This window comes from Sprattus sprattus (assembly GCF_963457725.1).
Source record: "Sprattus sprattus genome assembly, chromosome: 7".
Taxonomy (NCBI): domain Eukaryota; kingdom Metazoa; phylum Chordata; class Actinopteri; order Clupeiformes; family Clupeidae; genus Sprattus; species Sprattus sprattus.
This window is the reverse complement of record NC_137926.1, coordinates 28533943-28554305: the sequence shown is the minus strand read 5'-3', so window position 1 is coordinate 28554305 and position 20363 is coordinate 28533943. Positions and strand designations below refer to the sequence as shown.

At 42.5% G+C, this 20363-nt stretch overlaps 2 protein-coding genes across 2 annotated transcripts; both read left to right on the top strand.

Moving 5' to 3' along the window:
- The first annotated feature begins 366 nt into the window (after positions 1–366).
- On the top strand, positions 367–16747 carry nt5dc3 (5'-nucleotidase domain containing 3). Its single transcript, XM_080841869.1, has 14 exons — positions 367–765; positions 1160–1344; positions 3834–3908; positions 11838–11893; positions 12041–12131; positions 12396–12533; positions 12864–12924; positions 13158–13260; positions 13364–13465; positions 13716–13797; positions 13997–14083; positions 14183–14323; positions 14871–14935; positions 15056–16747. The coding sequence occupies exons 1-14, from the start codon at positions 459–461 to the stop codon at positions 15297–15299; spliced, it is 1737 nt and encodes a 578-aa protein (XP_080697995.1). The 5' UTR covers positions 367–458; the 3' UTR covers positions 15300–16747.
- A 339-nt stretch (positions 16748–17086) lies between these two features.
- On the top strand, positions 17087–18849 carry LOC308367792 (pinopsin-like; the record flags this gene model as incomplete). The annotated part of the gene is made up of 4 exons (XM_080841781.1): positions 17087–17522; positions 17695–18023; positions 18284–18529; positions 18712–18849. The coding sequence occupies 4 exons, from the start codon at positions 17087–17089 to the stop codon at positions 18847–18849; spliced, it is 1149 nt and encodes a 382-aa protein (XP_080697907.1).
- Positions 18850–20363: the final 1514 nt, after the last annotated feature.

The window sequence follows — 20363 nt, the reverse complement described above, 5'->3', positions numbered from 1 at the left end:
CCCTATTTGTACAGCAGGTTCTGGTCAGGCAAATATTTAAGTATTGTGAGTCATATTGCTCTGTTAATACTGAAAGGAAAAGAGAAAGTGATCTTTACATTTGTTGGCAGATCCGGTAGTATGTTACACTTAAACTGGGACCTATACAATAACAAACATCATTCAACTACAGTGCTAGTGCAGGTCTTTACATTCAGTCAGCCGAATGGTCATGTGACAAACAATATGCAACACTGATAGGTCAGACCCATTTAGAAATCGTCTGGTCAGACCTTCTGCCGTGTTACTGGCTGTGGTAAATCCAGGAAGTGACGTTCACCGAGAGTCCACAACAGTGTTCATGTACATCTTTCTGTTCCGGCATATCACGATCTCGGATCCCGACAAGAACTTTGAAGACCAATGTGTTATTCGGGACAGTTATAGCATCAAGAGGGGGTTGTCCAAACTGGGAAATCATGCCGCCCTTGTCGCTGTCCCTAACGAATCTCTTTAGATACAAAAATAAGGATAGCTTACAAAGGCTGGCAACATTATGCAGTGCCTTACACACAGACACTGGAACACGGTCACTTATTGGCCATCGATCCTTAAATAAGGCTCAATTTCTAGAGGCGACATTTGATCCGTTGTCCCTGGCGCGGACTGCCGGGCAAGTATGGGGACGTCGGTCAACACCAAACATGTGCTACAGCTCCACAAGCAGCGAGGATAGAACGAACTGGTTGTGGTCAATGTACAACGAAACTAAAACGCAGTCAGAAGGTATGGGTTTGACTAGTGGTTCGTTTTTGATGATGTCTTCAAGACTTAATCATGTATGTTTTTTTTCTCTCCAAAAATAAACTTGTTTTTAGAAAGTCACCACTGTTGGCGTAATGTGGGACAGTCAGAGTGACATCTCTCTCAATGCTATGTTGGAGGAAAGATTAGCCTAACATGCAATTTTGTGCAGAAACTTGTACGCACAGGCACATTAGATATGAACAGACTAGAGCAGTTACTGTTTTTGTGCTTTTTAGTCAACATGAAATTGTCAAAAATTGTTTATGTGAAGTTAAAAGACTGATGGGATATGATGAGGTGCTTTGAAATGGGATGTTCAAATGGGCTATTTAATACAAGCATATTTCATTATGGGTTTGTTCATGTCTTTCAGCATTGGTTCCTGTTATATTAAAAAATTCAGTGAATCCTGACACAATATTTGCCAACAATGAAATGAGCCTACAAGATACTGAGATCTATGGCTTTGACTATGACTACACCTTGGCATTTTACTCCAGTCACCTTCATACGCTCATTTTCAACATTGCACGGGATATCCTCATAGAACAACACAGAGTAAGTACCCTCTTCATCCTACATTCATTTGTTTCAATGAAATGCATTCCTTTTTTTGGTGCTGTATATTTCCTTATTGATTCTTCAAAAAGACCTCTTTGCTATGTGATGTGCAGTTCATTCAGTATTCAACCTTTTCGTGTTGAAGGAAAACTTGGACCCTATTTTAAGAAATTTCTTCTTCAAATTTTTACCATGGACATAAAAAAAAAAGATTTAATCTTTCTGAGTATCAAAGTAAACCGTTTGTTTTCACCACGGACCGGCTCAGAAATGTAATGTAATTATAAGTGTATACAATCTACAGTTAGTATAAGTGTTTCGTATGGAAGTTTATTAGACTCTTTATTCAAATGGCAATGCATTTGTCAAATGGCAATTCAATGCGCAAAGTGACAATGCAATCCGCAATTCAAATGGCAAACCAGTTGTCAAATGGCAATTCAATGTGCAAATGACAATGCAATCCGCAATTCAGTTTGTATTATTTTGAATAAAAATTTGAATGAACGCTTACTGCATTGCATTTCATATTGACACGGTTTTTTCAACTCTTTATTCAAATGAAAATGCATTTGTCAAATGGCAATTAAATGCGCAAAGTGACAATGCAATCCGCAATTCAAATGGAAAAGCAGTTGTCAAATGGCAATTCAATGTGCAAATGACAATGCAATCCGCAATTCAGTTTGTATTATCTTGAATAACAATTTGAATGAGCGCTTATTGCATTGCATTTCATATTGACACAGTCTTTTCGACTCTTTATTCAAATGGAAATTCAATGTGCAAAGTGGCAATGCAATCCGCAACATATCAATAGCCACGTGATGTCAGTCACGTGATATGTTAGTGTGAACCTCAACATGGGGTCCATGTATTAAATGTCAGAAGAATCAGAATCAGCTTTTTTGGGCCAAGTAATCATCTTTTAATAAAAAATGAACATACAATTTTCTGTCACTGACATGGAAGTAATTGAGGAGGACACAAGAGACCAGGCAATGGGTGGTTCATTTTTCAAACACAGAGCCGGGAGAATTGGGGCTTCGATCGCTAAACAGGACAGTTCTTCAAAACCTGCCCAGCCTTCACAGTCCCTTATCAGAAATATGTGTAACCCAAAGCTTTTCAACTTCACCTCACCTGCCACTGAACATGGATGCACACATGAAAAACATGCAGTTAATGAATTCTTACATGCTACTCCGGATTTCGTTTGTAGTTGTGACTGCTGTGGTCAAGGTTGCGGGGAAGTTAAGTGTCACTGTGCTTACACATATTCCTCAAAATATACAGCATAACACAAAACAATACAACATTGCAAAACAATATAATACAACAGTTCAAAACAATAAGTTGTTCTTTAGAAAAATGTATCGTAGAGGAACTGCCGAAGACCGTACAAGCTGGGTGCTAACACTTTAATTGGAGATCAATGTAGAAGATAGCTGCTAAAATGCTATAAGCGCTGCACTGCAGCCGAGCTTGCTACTTGACACTCGCTACATGACAGCCAAACATGTTTTTTTTCTGACCACGACCCCTAGGCGAAATACCGCCTGCCGATAATTCGTGCCAATGGAAACGTGGAGTTAGACTTGAAGAGAAGAGAAGAGAAAATAAGAACTTCTTGAGAAAAGCGGTATAAAACACTGCAAAACAGTGCCGTACATGGACCCCAACATGGCCGGCAAAGGTTGTTGTCATGGATATTGGTCACGTGACTGAATACGCCTAATAGGGGTAGGTACCCGCCTTGATGGGGCGACTGACAGATTGCATTTTCATTTGAATTTTGCAACTAAAAGAGCGTGATGACAAGTAAATGCTAATGCAATATACTGGGGGCGCTGTTTAGCTACTACATTGAATTTCCATTTGAATAAAGAGTCGAAAAGACCGTGTCAATATGAAATGTAATGCAATAAGCGCTCATTCAAATTGTTATTCAAAATAATACAAACTGGATTGCGGATTGCATTGTCATTTGCACATTGAATTGCCATTTGACAACTGCTTTTCCATTTGAATTGCGGATTGCATTGTCACTTTGCGCATTTAATTGCCATTTGACAAATGCATTTTCATTTGAATAAAGAGTCGAAAAAACCGTGTCAATATGAAATGCAATGCAGTAAGCGTTCATTCAAATTTTTATTCAAAATAATACAAACTGAATTGCGGATTGCATTGTCATTTGCACATTGAATTGCCATTTGACAACTGGTTTGCCATTTGAACTGCGGATTGCATTGTCACTTTGCACATTGAATTGCCATTTGACAAATGCATTGCCATTTGAATAAAGAGTCTAATAAACTTCCATAGTTTCGACAGTCAATGTTTTATGCTATTCTCTTTATCCTGTCTTTGACTAAACACCTCATTATAATAAAATGTACGAGCCTGTCCGTGGCAAAAACACTTTACTTTGACAGAATATTTTCTCAATTTAACTTACCTTGTGCTTTTGACTATTATGCCAGTATCCCGAAGGACTACGGGAATATGAGTACATTCCTAATTTTGCGGTGAGAGGACTTCACTATGATGTACAGAAGGTAAGGGGATTTTTGATTTTAATTTCCAGATGACATTGTATCTTTTTTATCAACTGTAGCTTGTCCCCTGTAAGTATGTATGCCAACGCCTCAGGGTATAATTAGCTGAATTGGAATATGTAAAGTTCCTTTCTGTTGTAAGCAGACAGTGACGTGCGGTGAGGTTCACAGCTGGTGAGGCACAGAAACCGGAAGTGATTACGTCATTCCGATCTCTAGTTGTTTAAAAAAAATAGAAATGTATACATCATACATGTATATATGCTTATGGTTTAAAAATTGTCATCTCACCAGAACTGAAAAAACTTTGTTTTATTGTCTAATACTATTACTTTTAAACGATTATTATTACAATAAGTTATGCGGCTCAATAGTTAACTGACTTTTACGACAGCTAATTAAATAAATTAAACGTACAATCGGTGTGGTAATTGAACTTTTACACCGTGTCAAATAAGATATTAATCATTACAAGGAAGCGTATGTAGCCTTTTGCACAACTCGGCAGTGATGGGCAGTAGCGTCACTACATTTGTCAGTAGCTTGGCAGTAACGTCGCTATTTACAAAACCAAGTAACTTTTCAGTAGCTAAGCTCTTTTATTGATCAAGTACCGCAGTAGCGTCCTCGAAAGCTAATTTATCCTTTACCTTTCTGATGTTTATTCATAACAGGCTTCCCTGCAGCCATTAAACACAAAAAATAAGCAGTACATCACTTTAGGCGAGACGAGTGAAAATACATAGATAGATATCGTCATTTCAAGTACACCAGACGCTGCTCATACATTTAAAATGAATTCTCCCCTAATTTTAAATGGGTAGTTTGCATGCAGATTCTAGACAACCGGATAACTAGAATGCTGTTGATATTTAGATACAGCTGAAGATGATGAAAGTTAAAAAGTGGAAAGTCCGTGCGACGAGTGAAACTAAATGTGTTTTCAGATGCCTTCTTTGTAATCCAAAGAAAAAGTTCCTGTCAACGTCAATGACATCCAACACAAACATACGAACACACGAATTTCATCCATTCAACCGTTTTTATCTGACTGACAGTTGTGTTGATCCCTAAAATTGCATTGACTTGGCATGCAGTTTGTTTAACTGAAAGTAGCTTCTAATGTAACTACTTTTGACAGGTTTGTAGTGAATGTGACTTACATAATTCACCTGTGTTATAGTGTGGTTCTACACACCGTTGTCAGACCTACATATGAATGTATAATGCATACTGTATGACTGACTGTTACGGGATCGTTGTCCCTTTAAATATCCATTGTTGATTATGACGTTGCCTGTTTAGTCACGGTTCAACGCCATCTTGTTTATCGGATTTATGCTTGTTAAATTAAACGAGTCACAGACTTGTGTACTCAACGTGAGAAGTTGTCTCTGTTGTATTAATGCAATTTCCACACTGGTGACCCCGATATTTGTTTGCTTGACGTTTTCACAAACACGACTCGAACATGGCCGCAAACGCTGTTACTCTCAAACTCCCCGAATTCTGGGAATCGTCAGCGTCGGCATGGTTTGCCCAGACTGAAGCGCAGTTCGCTTTGCGGGAGATAACCGCAGATACAACACAGTACTATTACGTTGTGTCAGCTCTGGGAAACTCAACAGCGACCCGAGTGGTGAGTCTGCTTAAACATCCTCCAGCTGATGGGAAATATGCAGCGCTCAAAGCCCACCTGTTAAAAACGTTTGAACTGTCTGATGCTGAGAGAGCTAGCAGGCTTTTCTCCCTCCAAGGACTGGGTGATAGCAAACCATCTGAGCTCATGGACCGTATGCTGGATCTCCTGGGTGAACACCCACAGCATTTTCTTTTCACCCAACTTTTCCTGCGTCAGCTTCCTTCCCAAGTCAGAGCTGCATTGGCCAACACCACTATCACTGACTGTAGAAAAATGGCAGAAGAGGCTGATACATTTTTTCTTGCAAGTCAAGGGCACGGTGTCATGGCCGCCCTTATTCCCACGCACGTCACTCCGGTGACAATGGAGGATTCCACACTCGTCGCGGCGACCTCTTCTCGTCGGCAGCAGCCTTCAGGGCGGCATCAGTCTTCAGGCCCCCAGCAGTCTTCTTCAGGCATGTGCTTTTATCATGAAAAGTTTGGACCAAAGGCCCTTAAATGCCGTTCGCCATGCAGTTTCGGCGGGTTGGGAAACGCCAGGGCCGGCGCTCAGTGGCCATGAGTGTCGGCCGCCTAGGCAGGCTGCTTTTTATCCGGGACAGCATCTCCGGACGACGTTTCCTGTGCGACACGGGTGCACAGAGGAGCGTACTGCCTGCATCCCGTTTGGACATGGTGACTGACAGCCATGGCCCCCCTATGGAAGCTGCTAATGGGACCCCCATCCGCACGTATGGCATGAGGTACGTTGAATTGAGTTTCGGAGGGCATCGGTTTGGCTGGGATTTTGTTACAGCAAAGGTCGCCGTTCCCCTCCTTGGCGCCGATTTTTTGTGTGCGCATGGACTGTTGGTGGATGTCAAGAACCGCCGTTTGATCGACGCCATCACGTTCTGTTCATATACGTGCACGCTTAGCGGGGCTGACTCCATTCAACTGTCTAGCATGCTATCCATTTCTGATGACTTCAACCGTTTACTGGCTGCTTTTCCAACACTCACTCAGCCCACTTTCTCCGCGTCTGCCGTGAAGCATGGTGTGGAGCACCATGTAGCCACTACTGGTCCACCCGTCTACGCCCGCGCTCGGCGCCTCGACCCGACCAAGCTTGCCGTCGCCAAGGCTGAGTTTTCCAGCATGGAACGCCTTGGCATAGTCCGTCGATCCGACAGCCCGTGGGCGTCACCCCTTCACATCGTCCCCAAACCCGGTGGCGGCTGGCGCCCATGCGGCGACTACCGGCGGCTCAATGAGGCAACGACACCTGACCGATACCCAGTCCCGAACATTCAGGATTTTTCAGCGCATCTGGCAGGAATGGTGATTTTTTCAAAGATAGACCTCGTCCGGGGCTATCATCAGGTGCCTATGCACTCACTGGACATCCAAAAAACGGCTGTGATTACGCCGTTTGGCCTTTTTGAATTTTTGAGGATGCCGTTTGGCCTTAAAAACTCAGCCCAGTCTTTCCAGCGCCTTATGGACTCTGTTTTACGAGACCTGCCTTTTCTTTTTGTATATCTGGACGACATTCTAGTAGCGAGCACGTCCAAAGCTCAGCACCTGTCGCACCTCCGAACACTTTTTGAGCGGCTCAGCCAGCATGGCTTGATTGTTAACCCTGCCAAGTGCCAGTTTGGTCTCTCCACCATTGATTTCCTGGGACACAGAGTCACCAAAGACGGTGCAGTCCCTCTTCCATCAAAGGTGGAGGCAGTCATGCAGTTTCCGCGCCCACTCACCGTGAAAGCCCTACAGGAGTTTCTCGGCATGGTGAACTTTTACCATCGATTCATCCCTCGAGCCGCTCGGCTCATGCAGCCCTTGCACGAGGCCTTGAAAGGTAAGCCCACGCACGCTGTGGACTGGACTGAGGTCATGTCCAAGGCTTTTGACGACACTAAGGCAGCCCTAGCGCACGCCACCATGCTGGCTCATCCTTCAGCCACAGCCTCAGTCGCCATCACCTCGGACGCCTCGGACTACGCTGTCGGTGCCGTCTACGAGCAGTGGGTTGGCGGGGCCTGGCAGCCGCTTGCCTTTTTCAGCCGCCAACTGCGTGCCAACGAGCGAAAGTACAGCACCTTCGACCGAGAGCTGTTGGGTCTCTACCTCGCCATCAGGCACTTTCGTTTCCTGCTGGAAGGACGACACTTCACCGCCTTTGTCGACCACAAGCCGCTGGTTTTCGCCATGGCAAAGGTGGCCGAGCCGTGGTCCGCCCGCCAGCAACGTCATCTGTCCTACATCTCCGAGTTCACCACAGATTTACAGCACGTGGCCGGTAAGGACAACCAGGTGGCGGACTGCCTGTCACGGGCTGTGGCGGGGGCAGTCCATCTTGGCCTGGATTACAGCCGCATGGCAGCGGACCAGACCACAGACCCAGACGTGCACACCTTGAGGACCTCGACTACAGGTTTGAAAATAGAGGATGTGGTTTTTGGTGAAGCCGACACCACGCTCCTGTGTGACGTCTCCACAGGCAGTCCTCGGCCAATTGTTCCCACGGGGTGGAGACGACGCGTCTTTGATGCCATCCATGGTCTCTCCCACCCTGGTTCGAAAGCATCACAGAGGCTGGTGGCGGCAAAGTTTGTTTGGCATGGCCTCAAAAAGGACGTCAGAGATTGGGCCTCCACCTGCCTTGATTGCCAACGGGCCAAGGTACACCGCCACACTAAAGCCCCGTTAGAGTTGTACCCGGTGCCAGAGAGGCGGTTTGACCATGTCAACGTGGATCTGGTTGGCCCTCTACCCTCCTCTCATGGTTTCACCTACCTGTTGACCATGGTTGACAGGACCACCCGTTGGCCCGAGGCTGTGCCACTGACATCATTGGCATCTGTCGAGATGACACGGGCATTCATTGGTACCTGGGTTGCCCGTTTCGGCACCCCTTCAGACATATCCTCTGACCGGGGCGCACAGTTCACGTCTGAGCTGTGGAACGCGGTTGCCCAGAGCCTTGGAGTGAAACTCCACCGCACAACTGCATATCACCCGCAGGCTAATGGACTCTGTGAGCGGTTTCACAGGTCCATGAAGGCTTCTCTCCGTGCCTGCCTCAAAGACTGCAACTGGGTCGACAAGCTACCGTGGGTGATGCTGGGCATCAGGACTGCACCGAAGGAAGACCTACAATCCTCATCCGCGGAGCTGGTCTATGGCCAGCCACTGCGGGTTCCAGGGGATTTTTTTCCTGCCTCCACCGTTCCTTGGTCAGCGGCCCTCCAGCGGGCCACGCTACTGGACAATGCGAGACTTTTCGCACCAGTCCCTACTTCCCATCACGGCCTCCCTCAGTCGCACATCCCTGCTGGGCTTAAGACGGCTGAATACGTTTTTATTCGCCAAGACGCTCACAGAGGACCACTACGCCCACCCTACGAGGGCCCATTCCGTGTTTTGGAGACGGGAGACAAACATTTTGTGGTGGACATGGGCGGTAAACCGGAGAAACTCTCCATTGACCGCCTCAAACCAGCTCATTTGGACGTGGCTAGGCCTATTGAATTGGCCCAGCCCCCACGACGCGGGCGTCCTCCAGCTCTGCACCCACCCCCTGCTCCCCGCCCTCCAAAAACTCCCACACTCCATGCCCCACACCCGTGTCAGGGCGGGACACCTGCCACAGTAGTGTCTCCTCGACCCCCTGTTAAAAGCCGTTCTGGCCGATTGATACGACCACCTCGCCGATGATATATTTTTTTCTTACATGGTGAATTCTGGGGGGACGTGTGTAGTGAATGTGACTTACATAATTCACCTGTGTTATAGTGTGGTTCTACACACCGTTGTCAGACCTACATATGAATGTATAATGCATACTGTATGACTGACTGTTACGGGATCGTTGTCCCTTTAAATATCCATTGTTGATTATGACGTTGCCTGTTTAGTCACGGTTCAACGCCATCTTGTTTATCGGATTTATGCTTGTTAAATTAAACGAGTCACAGACTTGTGTACTCAACGTGAGAAGTTGTCTCTGTTGTATTAATGCAATTTCCACAGGTTTATGTAACTTAGCTTGCTACTTTTTTTTTTGCAACTCAGACACTTGAATTCGAAGTTGACATTTACATATTTATTTACACAACGTATTAACAAGCAAACAGTTAAACACCACAGACATAGCACACAATACCAAAATGTTCTACTGACCGGTATAATTTAAAATTGGTGCACTGCACTCGCAAGCTCCTAATCCATTCACGGCTCCACTGCACCTAGCAGCCTTTAGCGAGGTTTGTGTTCTGCATGAATATGTCCCGTTGGAAAACATGAAACACTCCAATGCAATGTCAATACCTTCGGTCCCGTCGTTTGAAGCAAACATTTTAGCTCCGCCATTGGTCTCCCATTATTAATCATTTCACGTTTGGACTGCAAGTCCAATTTTGAGAACTGCTTCAGGTTAGCAATGCAATCTTCCATTTTCGCTGTCAAGGTCAAGTAGAAGTGTGTAGAAGAAGTCCAACGTCAGACTATATACCCGAGAATTGCGCTCATGCTCGCCCCCTTCACTGAATCCGTGCTACTGCCTGCCTCAGTAGCAATATTTTTCAAGGCATTTTGAGCTCAACTGCGCTTGCGCACGCATGCGTAAAACCCAGTTTGGAGTGATTGCGCAATCCCTACTGAGGCACTGGCTCAGCTGTCCATAGACAGCAATGCATTTGCCTCAGTCCACGGCACGTCTATGGCCGATCACTGTCACTGGGAACCGGAAATGCTCAAATTCAGCGATTTTGATAATAAAAATGCTCGAAATGATCGGAATCATGCAGAAATGACACTCGTAACACAGATAACTAGAGAAATATGAATATTTATTTTATAATACATAAATATATATGATTATTATAATTAAAAAAAAAACTTTTCACTTTTACTTTTCAAACGCCACGGAGACTCCCTGTTCTAACTTTGAATTGCTCTGTTGGGGCAAATTGACCATTGCAATAGTCTTTGCTAACGTAGCAAATTATTTCTACTATTGCAGCCAGTCAACCTACAAGCCTTGCAGGTATAAAACAAATCATGACGTCAAATGACGATTTTCAGTCTTGTTACCATAAACAAGACCCAATACAGAGCAACCCTGAGCACTGACATGATAAGCACTTTGGTGACAAGAAAGGTGAGCATGGCTGCAAAGTCACATGGAAGGCTTCAGTGGTGCTCTGCTCAAAAAGGCATATATATATATATATATATATGTATATATTTACATATACAGTACCAGTCAAAAGTTTGGACACAACTTCTTATTTTTAAGTTTTTTCTTTACTTTTATTATTTTCTACAGGGTAGATAACACTTTTTTTGTTTAGTGCATCATTCTATATGTGTTCTTTCGTAGTTTAAATGTATTCAGTATTAATCAACAATGTAGAAAATAATAAAAGTAAAGACAACATTTCTCAAAATAATTAAAGGTGTGTCAAAACTTTTGACTGGTACTGTATATACACTGTATGTATATATTCTTGAGAAGTGCTTAATGATGCCACATGTAAAGATCTCTTTTCATTTATGGAATTCTTGTCAAGAAAATATGATTGTATTGTTTTCTTCGCTGCTGATTTATTATGTTGAATAACTGGATGATATGGCTGTGAGTGGGGAATGACCACGTGCAAAGCACCTGCCAAACAGAACGCAAAGGGCCTTGCCAAAAACATGTATTGAAATCATAACATTGTATTGGCTGTCAATCATGATGAAAGAGTAGACCAGTTAAGTTACAGCATGTCCAACATCGCTTGTGGGGGTTATGCATTAAGCCATTTGTGGTGCCTATACCACATTGTGCCTCATATACTGTAAATGTTAGACCCAGTGACAGGCTGGCATGAAATGGCTTGCATAATACTTAGTAAGGAGGCCATAATCTTTTTTGACTCAAGGCTGAAAAAGTTTCTCCAGCTCTCCCCAGGTTGGAAAACAGCATCTCAAAATGCATCCGATTGATGCTTTAAAATATGGAATATTTAAATTTTGCTGACGGGGGAGCATGCCCCCGGACCCCCCTAGAGGGGTAATATCCTCCTCACCTTTTTCACCCCTTACCCATTTTCATGCCTGAATATAACTTTATATATGACATGCACCGACCTTAATTTATACATATTATTCAGACAATGCATTTTAAATGTTGCAGTTACCAAACAATGTTTAGTGGGGCATCAGCTGTGCATTCATTGTGTGTGTGTGTGATTAATTTGATTGTTGCACACAAATTACCAATGTTGTAAAACAATTATTTGTATGATCTAGGCTTTACTTATGAAGATAGATGCATTTCATTACATCCAGTTGGGGACCGTATACAGGTATGTGACATAATATAACATTTAAACTTAAATAGTACAGGCTGTGTAATACATTTATTTAAGAATCCCTATCGTTTATGAACATTAAGCTACTATCTTTTCACACTGTTCAGCAGTTGTAGAGCAATGTGTGTGTTTCTTTTTCAGGGGCCTAAATCCAGTTCCAGACAAGGAAGTTATAGCAATGTATGAAGGTTGCCATGTGCCTCTGGAAATCATGAGTGATTTCTATGGCAAGGTAAGATCAGTCAACACCCCATTGTGAAGGGGATATGGTGACTAACTGTAAACTGTATTTAATCTGTTTACATATATTATCGCATATCTTTTTTATTGTAAGTATAAACTGAATACAAACAGGAGCCAATAAAGAAGATAAAAAGGCACAAAGTGTTGGTGGATATTCAGTCGTGTTGTGTGAACTGTGTGTCTCATGTGTTGCCATTCTAAACATCAGGTTGCTGCTTAACTCACTGGTTTCAAACTCTTCTCTCCTGTTTAGAGCTCTCATGGCCAAACCATGAAACAGTACATGGACATTTTCTCCCTTCCAGAAATGAATCTTCTTTGTTGTGTTAATGATTACTTCATGAAACATAACATTGACTACGAACCAGTCCATCTATACAAAGATGTGAAGGTGAAAGCAGGTCACGATTCATGATGATCACTTTTGTTTGCTGGATGTTTGAGATTTGTAGAGTAATCTAATGTAGAGTACTCTAATGTAGGGAGGTGGTCTGACGGTACCATCTGTCAGTCCTCTGGTGCTTCTTTGTAGTTGGATGAGGCTATATATTTAGCATGACATAAAATACAAAAAAAAAAATGTTTTTGCTGATGAGGTTGTACAAATTCCTAGGCCTTAATATGGGATTATGAATTTGGACTATTTCCTGTCATCGTTTTGTCCCCTTTCCTGTAACAAAACCAAACTGTTATTTATTCTCGTTTATCTCTTGTTCTCTAGGAGGCGATAGGAGATGTCCATGTGAAGGGTATTATGTATCGAGCAGTTGAGGCAGATATTGGTAAGATTGTATAAATCATTTTTACCAAGCTATAGCATCTTACATTTTTGCAGTTTGCTCTGTTCATGCCACACCGCTGTCCTTGACATTTGTTCCCTAAAAGCAAATAGATTCAATGTGTTGCAATGTTGTTGTCCAACAGAGATGACAACTTTTTTATTTTCATTCAATTTTCCTACGCGTCTGATACGTGGATTTGCTGGACTGTGTTTTCTTTCTTTCTTTTTTTTTAGAGAAGTATATTTGTTATGGTGAGCAGACCCATGCAGTTTTGAGGAAACTGTATGAAACTGGGAAGAAAATGTTCCTGATCACCAATAGTCCATTTGACTTTGTGTAAGTAAACATTTATGTTTTTGGGTTGTGCTAATTAGAAAATGTCCTTGCATTAGATGTTAATGTCTATCTTGTCCCTTTGCTGTGTTTCATTAATTGACAGTGATCGAGGGATGAACTACATAGTGGGGAAGGACTGGAGGGATCTCTTTGAAGTTGTCATAGTGCAGGCTGACAAGCCTGGCTTCTTCAATGACAGGAGAAAGTAAGCATGTGCACCCCAGAAGTAAATCCTCTTCTGAGTGTTAGCATCATTCCAAACCAGGAAAGATTGGATTGAGTCATGAAAGCATCCATAGAAAAACCCTTTTTAATGGAAACTAACAGAGTCTATTGGCATTTGTCAAATAAATAAATAAACTTAACTGTTACCTTGTCGACCCCCAAAATCAATTTCACAAACAAAACAAACCAAAGTCAATGTCAGTTTATTTTGTGTGTTTGTGTGTTTGAAGACCATTTAGACGTGTTACTGATAAAGGAGTGCTGCTGTGGGATAGGATTCATCGCCTGGAGAAGGGACAGATTTATAAACAGGTGCAACATTAAGCCTGTTTCATTTTGCCCTATTGTAAGAAGTTTGTCACAATGTTATGTATATAATTAATATAATCATCATCATGTACTTAATCATGTACTGAATGTACACATCATTTGTAGGTAATACTCAATAGGTACTAGGCACGCCATGCAGGTTTAGGTATATGTGATTAATGTTGGGATTTTGCCTTTTCAGGGAAATCTGTATGAGTTCCTTAGGCTCACAGGTTGGAGGGGCTCTAAGGTGCTGTATTTTGGCGACCACATCTATAGTGACCTGGCGGTAAGATCTTTTAGCTATGTGCTGCTACCTGCTCACCTTCACCCAGGGTGCAAAGGGGACTGTGGGTTACTTAAGACGTGATTCTTCTACACTCCTCAGGACCTGACATTGAAACATGGCTGGAGGACGGGCGCCATCATCCCAGAGCTGCGGAAGGAGATCAAGATTATGAACACAGAGGAGTACGTCCACACCATGACCTGGTTCCAGTGTCTGACAGGATTGGTGGAGCGTATGCAGGTGAGATGGTTGCAGCTGGGAAGGTCCCCTTGGCCATGCTGTCACTGTTGAGGTCTGTAGGGTCTCCCCCTGAAAGCCTCTGAATAGTGTCTTGTTAGTACCAGAGAAGAAGAATGAATTCAGGTAAATGGCTGTAACATATGCAGATTTGATGCTCTACCAAAAAGTCAGTTACCATGGACAGGTGCGTTTGCCTTTCCAATTCCAATTAAAAGAAAGGGTTGTTTGTTGTATGGATCTTGTATATCTGTTTCAGGCCTTTATATTTCTTCGCAGTTTTGCTCACCTTAAAATTACATTTCATTAAACCTGAAGCTAGAAAGATATTGTAAAATATGATGTATTCTCTTTTCCTTCAGAATGATGTCATTATGGTGGATGTAGAAGCATTTTCATGTAGGGAATCAGAAACTACATTGTCAAGTCACCTCATTTTGAAACATTGAGCAGGTCTTGAGGCATTGTCAAGTCACCTTTTTCTGCAGTGTCTTCCTCCTTGATTGGCTGCTCTTATGTTTTGCTCTCATTATTTTTCTCTTTTCAACAGGTGTGCAGAGATCCAGCTTCTCAAGCAGTAGTTGAGCAATGGATCAAGGAGAGAGAGGACATAAAGTATGACAAACCAGACTGCACCCCTCAGTCTCTTACCCACTCCTAATATCACAATTTATCAGCTTTGCACAATATTAAATCACAGTGACTGGGAGCTCATTTTTCATTTGTCCCCGGCAGGTCACGAACCAAGGACATTTTCAACGGCCAGTTTGGGAGCCTCTTCCGCACCTACCACAACCCCACCTATTTCTCCCGACGCCTCTCACGCTTTGCGGACATCTACATGGCCTCCATCAGCTGCCTCCTCGAATATGACCTGCAGCACACCTTCTTCCCCAGACGCACTCCACTGCAGCATGAGTCCCCCCTCTGGCCAGAGCAGGGTAGTTCAGGCGTTGGGAGCACATTCCCTCCATCATAAAGATCAAACGAGGACTCTGAGCAGAGCTCCTACGCACTAAGCCCAGATTATCGATTTCCTGTCAGGTATGTTAGTTACATAAGAAGCAGTCCAAGGGAACTAAGCTAAAGGGAACGCCTTTGTTTTTAAATTATATTTAGCTAAAAGCCCAGAATATTCGCTTTACATAGTTTAGTATAGTCATATAGTATAATATTTATCATTATATTTTTAAGCCTGTGTTTTTTTAAGGTCAATTAGTATTCATCATTTAGCAGGCTTCATTGGATCATTATGAGTTCTGCACTGGCCTTTTAGAAATACATTTAACTGGTCTGTTATGCTATATGACTGGATCTTACATTCAACTTCATATATTCATGGCTTTTCGTGTTTGTTAAATTCAGGCAAAAATCTTTCTAATTCAGAATGGGAACACAGGACCAAGTTGTACGCTACACATATCTTTGTCTCTGTGATGCCTGTATTTGGAAATGAGGGAATACTTGAGATCCTGCAAAGCCACTCAAATCTCTATGCTCTTTCTCTCAATCGCACCGCTCAAGATGAAGCAGCCTGTAGTGGAAGATGCTGAATACTGAATCACCCCTGATTGTGACTGTGTACAAGCCATTCACTTTTTTTTCTGTAAATGCCTTATGGTCTCACATAAATCCTGCACTCAATGTATGTTTAGCAATATAGCACCCTATACTGCTGGAATAAAATGGTAGGCTCTTTAGCATGGAGCATTTGCTTCAGTATCTTCCATCACTGAATCACATATAAATATAATGACATTACTATATGAGGCAGCTGCACCCTCACCTTATACACAAGTAAGGCCAACTACCTTTTTTTTATATAATAAGCTTTATTTCCATAGAACTGGAGTGGTGTGAAAGATTGGCTGTGGTTGTGGAAAGTGTTTCTATAAAAGGGATATGTTTTTTTATATGAATGCATAACCATCAATGTGCTATGTGATGCAGAGAGAAGTTGATGTAGAGACGTATACGGAGAGTAGTTATGGTTTGATATGCTGTTCCAATTTGGTGGAGGATGACTTAGAGCAGCTTCGTAAGAGATCTCATGTATATTTTGCTGTTTTGAAACCTAATGTGAGGTACTGTAAAAAAATATTATATTTATTTGGTGACAGGAGTTACATTGAATGTGTTTTGTTTAAATGTCTTGCACATGTATTAACCAAAACCTAAGTAAACAATATATAAGATTAGACTAGACATCATGGTTCATGGTGTAAGAGTCATCTTTTGTTGTGACTAGGAAGGGAGCTCTCAGGATATAAGGATATTTGTTGTCCAGCAAATTCATTGTTTTTGCCAGCTGTTTATAGAGGAATATCCTTTCAAAACTGAATGAATAATGACTTCTGGTCTGTATTTTACAGTTCTTCAGAATGTAACTTGTCCTTCATTGTATATTAAAAGTGGTTTGGTTCTTATTAAGAAATGTAAAACAACTGTGTTGTTTTTGATGCTCACTTAAATTTTAAATATATCACTATTCACACGAACAACTGAAATTTCTTCACTATTCACACGAACAACTGAACTTTCTTCAAGACGGGCCAGGTTTTATATTAGCGCTGAACATTTATATGAGTGACGTTAAACACAAATGAACCATAAACTCTTGCTCCAGAGATATATAATATGTTTCTGAGATTAAAATGTGGTAATCCTAAAGCTACTTAAAAATAATTAATCAGATTGCTCTAAAGTGGAACCGTGACAATCCTGTCAAAAAACAATCTGAGCCTTCCCTCTCCTGGGGTATTAGATATGGATAAGAATCAGATCACTTGCCTAGAGCAGAGCAGAAGCATCGATGAGGAGCCAAAGTCACCCGTTCAGAGCCTGGCTGATTCAGTGGTGAATGAAGCCACGATGGAAAGTATCACCCCAGCTGACATGGACCTATGGACGGAAGTCCCAGAAGCACCCACAATTTTCCCCCGGGTGGGTTATAGCATCATCTCTTTCCTCATGTTTATCAATACGCTTTTATCGGTCTTCAACAATTCACTGGTGATATCGGTCATGCTGAAGAACCCGCACCTCCTCAATGCTATGAATGTTATCATCCTGAGCTTGGCTGTGTCTGACCTGATGATTGCTTGCTGTGGCTCTGCTATCGTGACACTCACCAACTACAAAGGCTATTTCTTCTTGGGGGATGAATTTTGCATATTTCAAGGATTTGCCGTGAATTACTTTGGTAAGTTGCCCAAGGGATTTTGCAGGATATTGTTATGTACCTAGAAATTGTATTTGTTATTACAGGTACATTTGTGGCTTAATTCCAATTAATTTCTGTCACATTGAGCAACATATCACACTTCTGAAGTTCATATCAGTGATCACAGCACTATGCACCCCTCTCGTCACAGGTCTGGTTTCCCTGTGCACGTTGACGCTGTTGGCATATGAGCGGTACAGAGTGGTGTGCAAGCCCATGGCCGGCTTCAAACTGAACAGGCGGCGCAGCTGCCAGGGTCTCCTGTTTGTCTGGCTCTTCTGCCTCTTCTGGGCTGTGGCGCCGCTGTTGGGCTGGAGCTCGTATGGCCCTGAGGGAGTACAGACGTCATGCTCGCTGGGCTGGGAGGAGAGGTCCTGGAGCAACTACAGCTACCTGATCCTCTACACAATACTGTGCTTCTTGTTGCCTACAGCCATCATCATCTACTGCTACGTCAAAGTCCTTCTAAACATGAAAAAGGTGCCTCTCTTTTTTGCCAAGACTGCATGTAAAATGGCTGTCACTCAGCCGACACTAGATTGGTCTACAGTACAATAAGACAGATTTTACAAAAGTTTGTAGGCTTGTTAGCTTTCACAAAGTAGTTTGCTCACTGCTTTGATGCACGATGCATCACATCATTCATATGATCCTGGTGAAACGAATAACAAAGTCTTTATAGTGATTGGAGGTTTAATATAATGACTCTTATTTCTTGTACACAATGTTTCACCCTGAAGCTGAACAGGAGCGTGGAGCTGCAGGGAGGCAGGCCGAGCCTGGAGGAGAATGACCGCGCCAGCCAGATGGTCTTCTCCATGATCATTGCCTTCTTCATCTGCTGGCTGCCATACACAGCTCTGTCTGTTGTGGTGGTCACAGCTCCAGATATTGAAATCCCACCACTGGTTGCTACCATGCCCATGTACTTTGCCAAAACCAGCCCTGTCTACAACCCCATCATCTATATTCTGTCAAACAAACAGGTGGGACAAAATTTTTTCCTCTCTTTCTTTGTCTCTATTCCTCTCTCTCTCACACACTCTCTCACTAACTATCCCTCTCTCTCACACACACATACACATGCATGCACACTTAGAATTAGAATCGCTATTAACATGCTTAACCAATTGAATCCAACCCCATGCTGTGTCCTTGTCACCTACAGTTCCGTGACTGTGCTTTGGAGTTTCTCTCCTGTGGCCGCTACATCCCCCGTGGCACACAGACTGGCAGCCTCGTGATGGCAGCTCTCCAGCGCAGCAGCCGAATCACCAGCATTCCGAGCAGGATTCAGCCTGTCTGACCACACTTCCATGTCAGTCCATCATATCACTTGTAGCTGTTTCATGTCTCTTATGCACAAGTGTAATCATGAATTTTAACAGGGAAAACGTTTTATCAAACTTATTTTCCACTGATGTGTTTTTTTTTAAATTATAATCAATTTTTGTGTTAAATGTGACCATGATTTGTAAATATTTTGCATATCCCAGTCGGATGTCTTGCACACACACACACACACACACACACACACACACACACACACACACACACACACACACACACACACACACACAGTTAAAACTTGGATGGGGATAAGAGTGAAAGGTTATCAGCAGTGCCATGCCCCTGGAGCAAGTGAGATGTTAAGAGCTTCAGTAGACCAGTGTAAAGCCCTGCTACTCTGGCTCATCCCATCACTACAGATGACATGGGGATCAAATCAAAAATCCTTTGGCTAGTGGTTTAACATTACAACCCCTGAACCATCACCATGTTATAATATTACATTGCCCATTAATTATACTTTTGGGATGAAATGTTTTCTTTTCAGTTAGTGGTGTACAGGTATATAAGCACCTTTGGTAAAAAAAAAAAAAAAAAAATCTACCATCATGATTTCACAGCACCGTATAAGCTCGGAATTCTTGTTTCTTCTTGAATTTGTATTCAGACTATATATGTGTTTGTGCCTGTTGCAAACAACACAGCTATCAGAATGCTAAAATAGGAAAGTATGAATCAAATATTTGTTTAATTTAAACCAATAGGCACAATTGTATGTATGGTGTCTTTATGGAAAAAATCTTAAGTTCTGGTTGATCTAATGATCCAACAGTGCAGCGTAAAAAATACATTTGGAGAAAAAAATAAGGCAAGAAGAAGATGAAAAGAAGTGTTGATAAATCGACATATGACACCAATAGTACTTCGTTATAGTAGGATCCATTTTACTTATATCGATTTTAATCAATGTAACGCAAACGCAAAGCAAATAGGTGGTAATTCATAGGGAGAACTCGGAAAAGCTTACATAATATGTCCTACCGGGTAAAGAAAACTCGCAGCATGCAGTTTAAAAATAATCGAAAGTTGTATCTATCCATGATGTGCGATCAAGGGTCTCTGTTTGCCATGATTCCAATAAACCGACATTTGTCTTTGACTGTCCTTGTGGTACGACGTAAACCTACACGTATACCATGTAACCCACGACTTGAATTCCCGAAGGAAGGCAGAAGATCCAATTAAATTCACCCCATTCTGAGATATAATTGCTATTATTTATGCAAGTACGTACAAGGCCAAGCACAAACTGGCGAAATTCACAAAGAGTTCCCAGGTGGTCTCCAGAGCGCAACGGGGTGTTAATTGAAGAGTGCACAAAGCTGTCACCTCCAGATATCAGAAAATGCTCTGTTCCTTCTTCAACGTGCGGCTAACATGTAGTCGGATGACCTGGTCGTTCCTTTTAGAGTGATATCCATTATGTGATGGGTGTAATTCGAGTGTGATCTGTAATTCTTTTGACCTGAA

Bases quoted from the DNA above. Each gene is read 5' to 3' on its own strand.
- nt5dc3 (XM_080841869.1), top strand. From the start codon at position 459: ATGCCGCCCTTGTCGCTGTCCCTAACGAATCTCTTTAGATACAAAAAT. The intron at 13,466-13,715 runs GTAAGCATGTGC...GTGTGTTTGAAG, and splicing joins TTCTTCAATGACAGGAGAAA to ACCATTTAGACGTGTTACTG. The intron at 14,936-15,055 runs GTATGACAAACC...TGTCCCCGGCAG, and splicing joins AAGGAGAGAGAGGACATAAA to GTCACGAACCAAGGACATTT.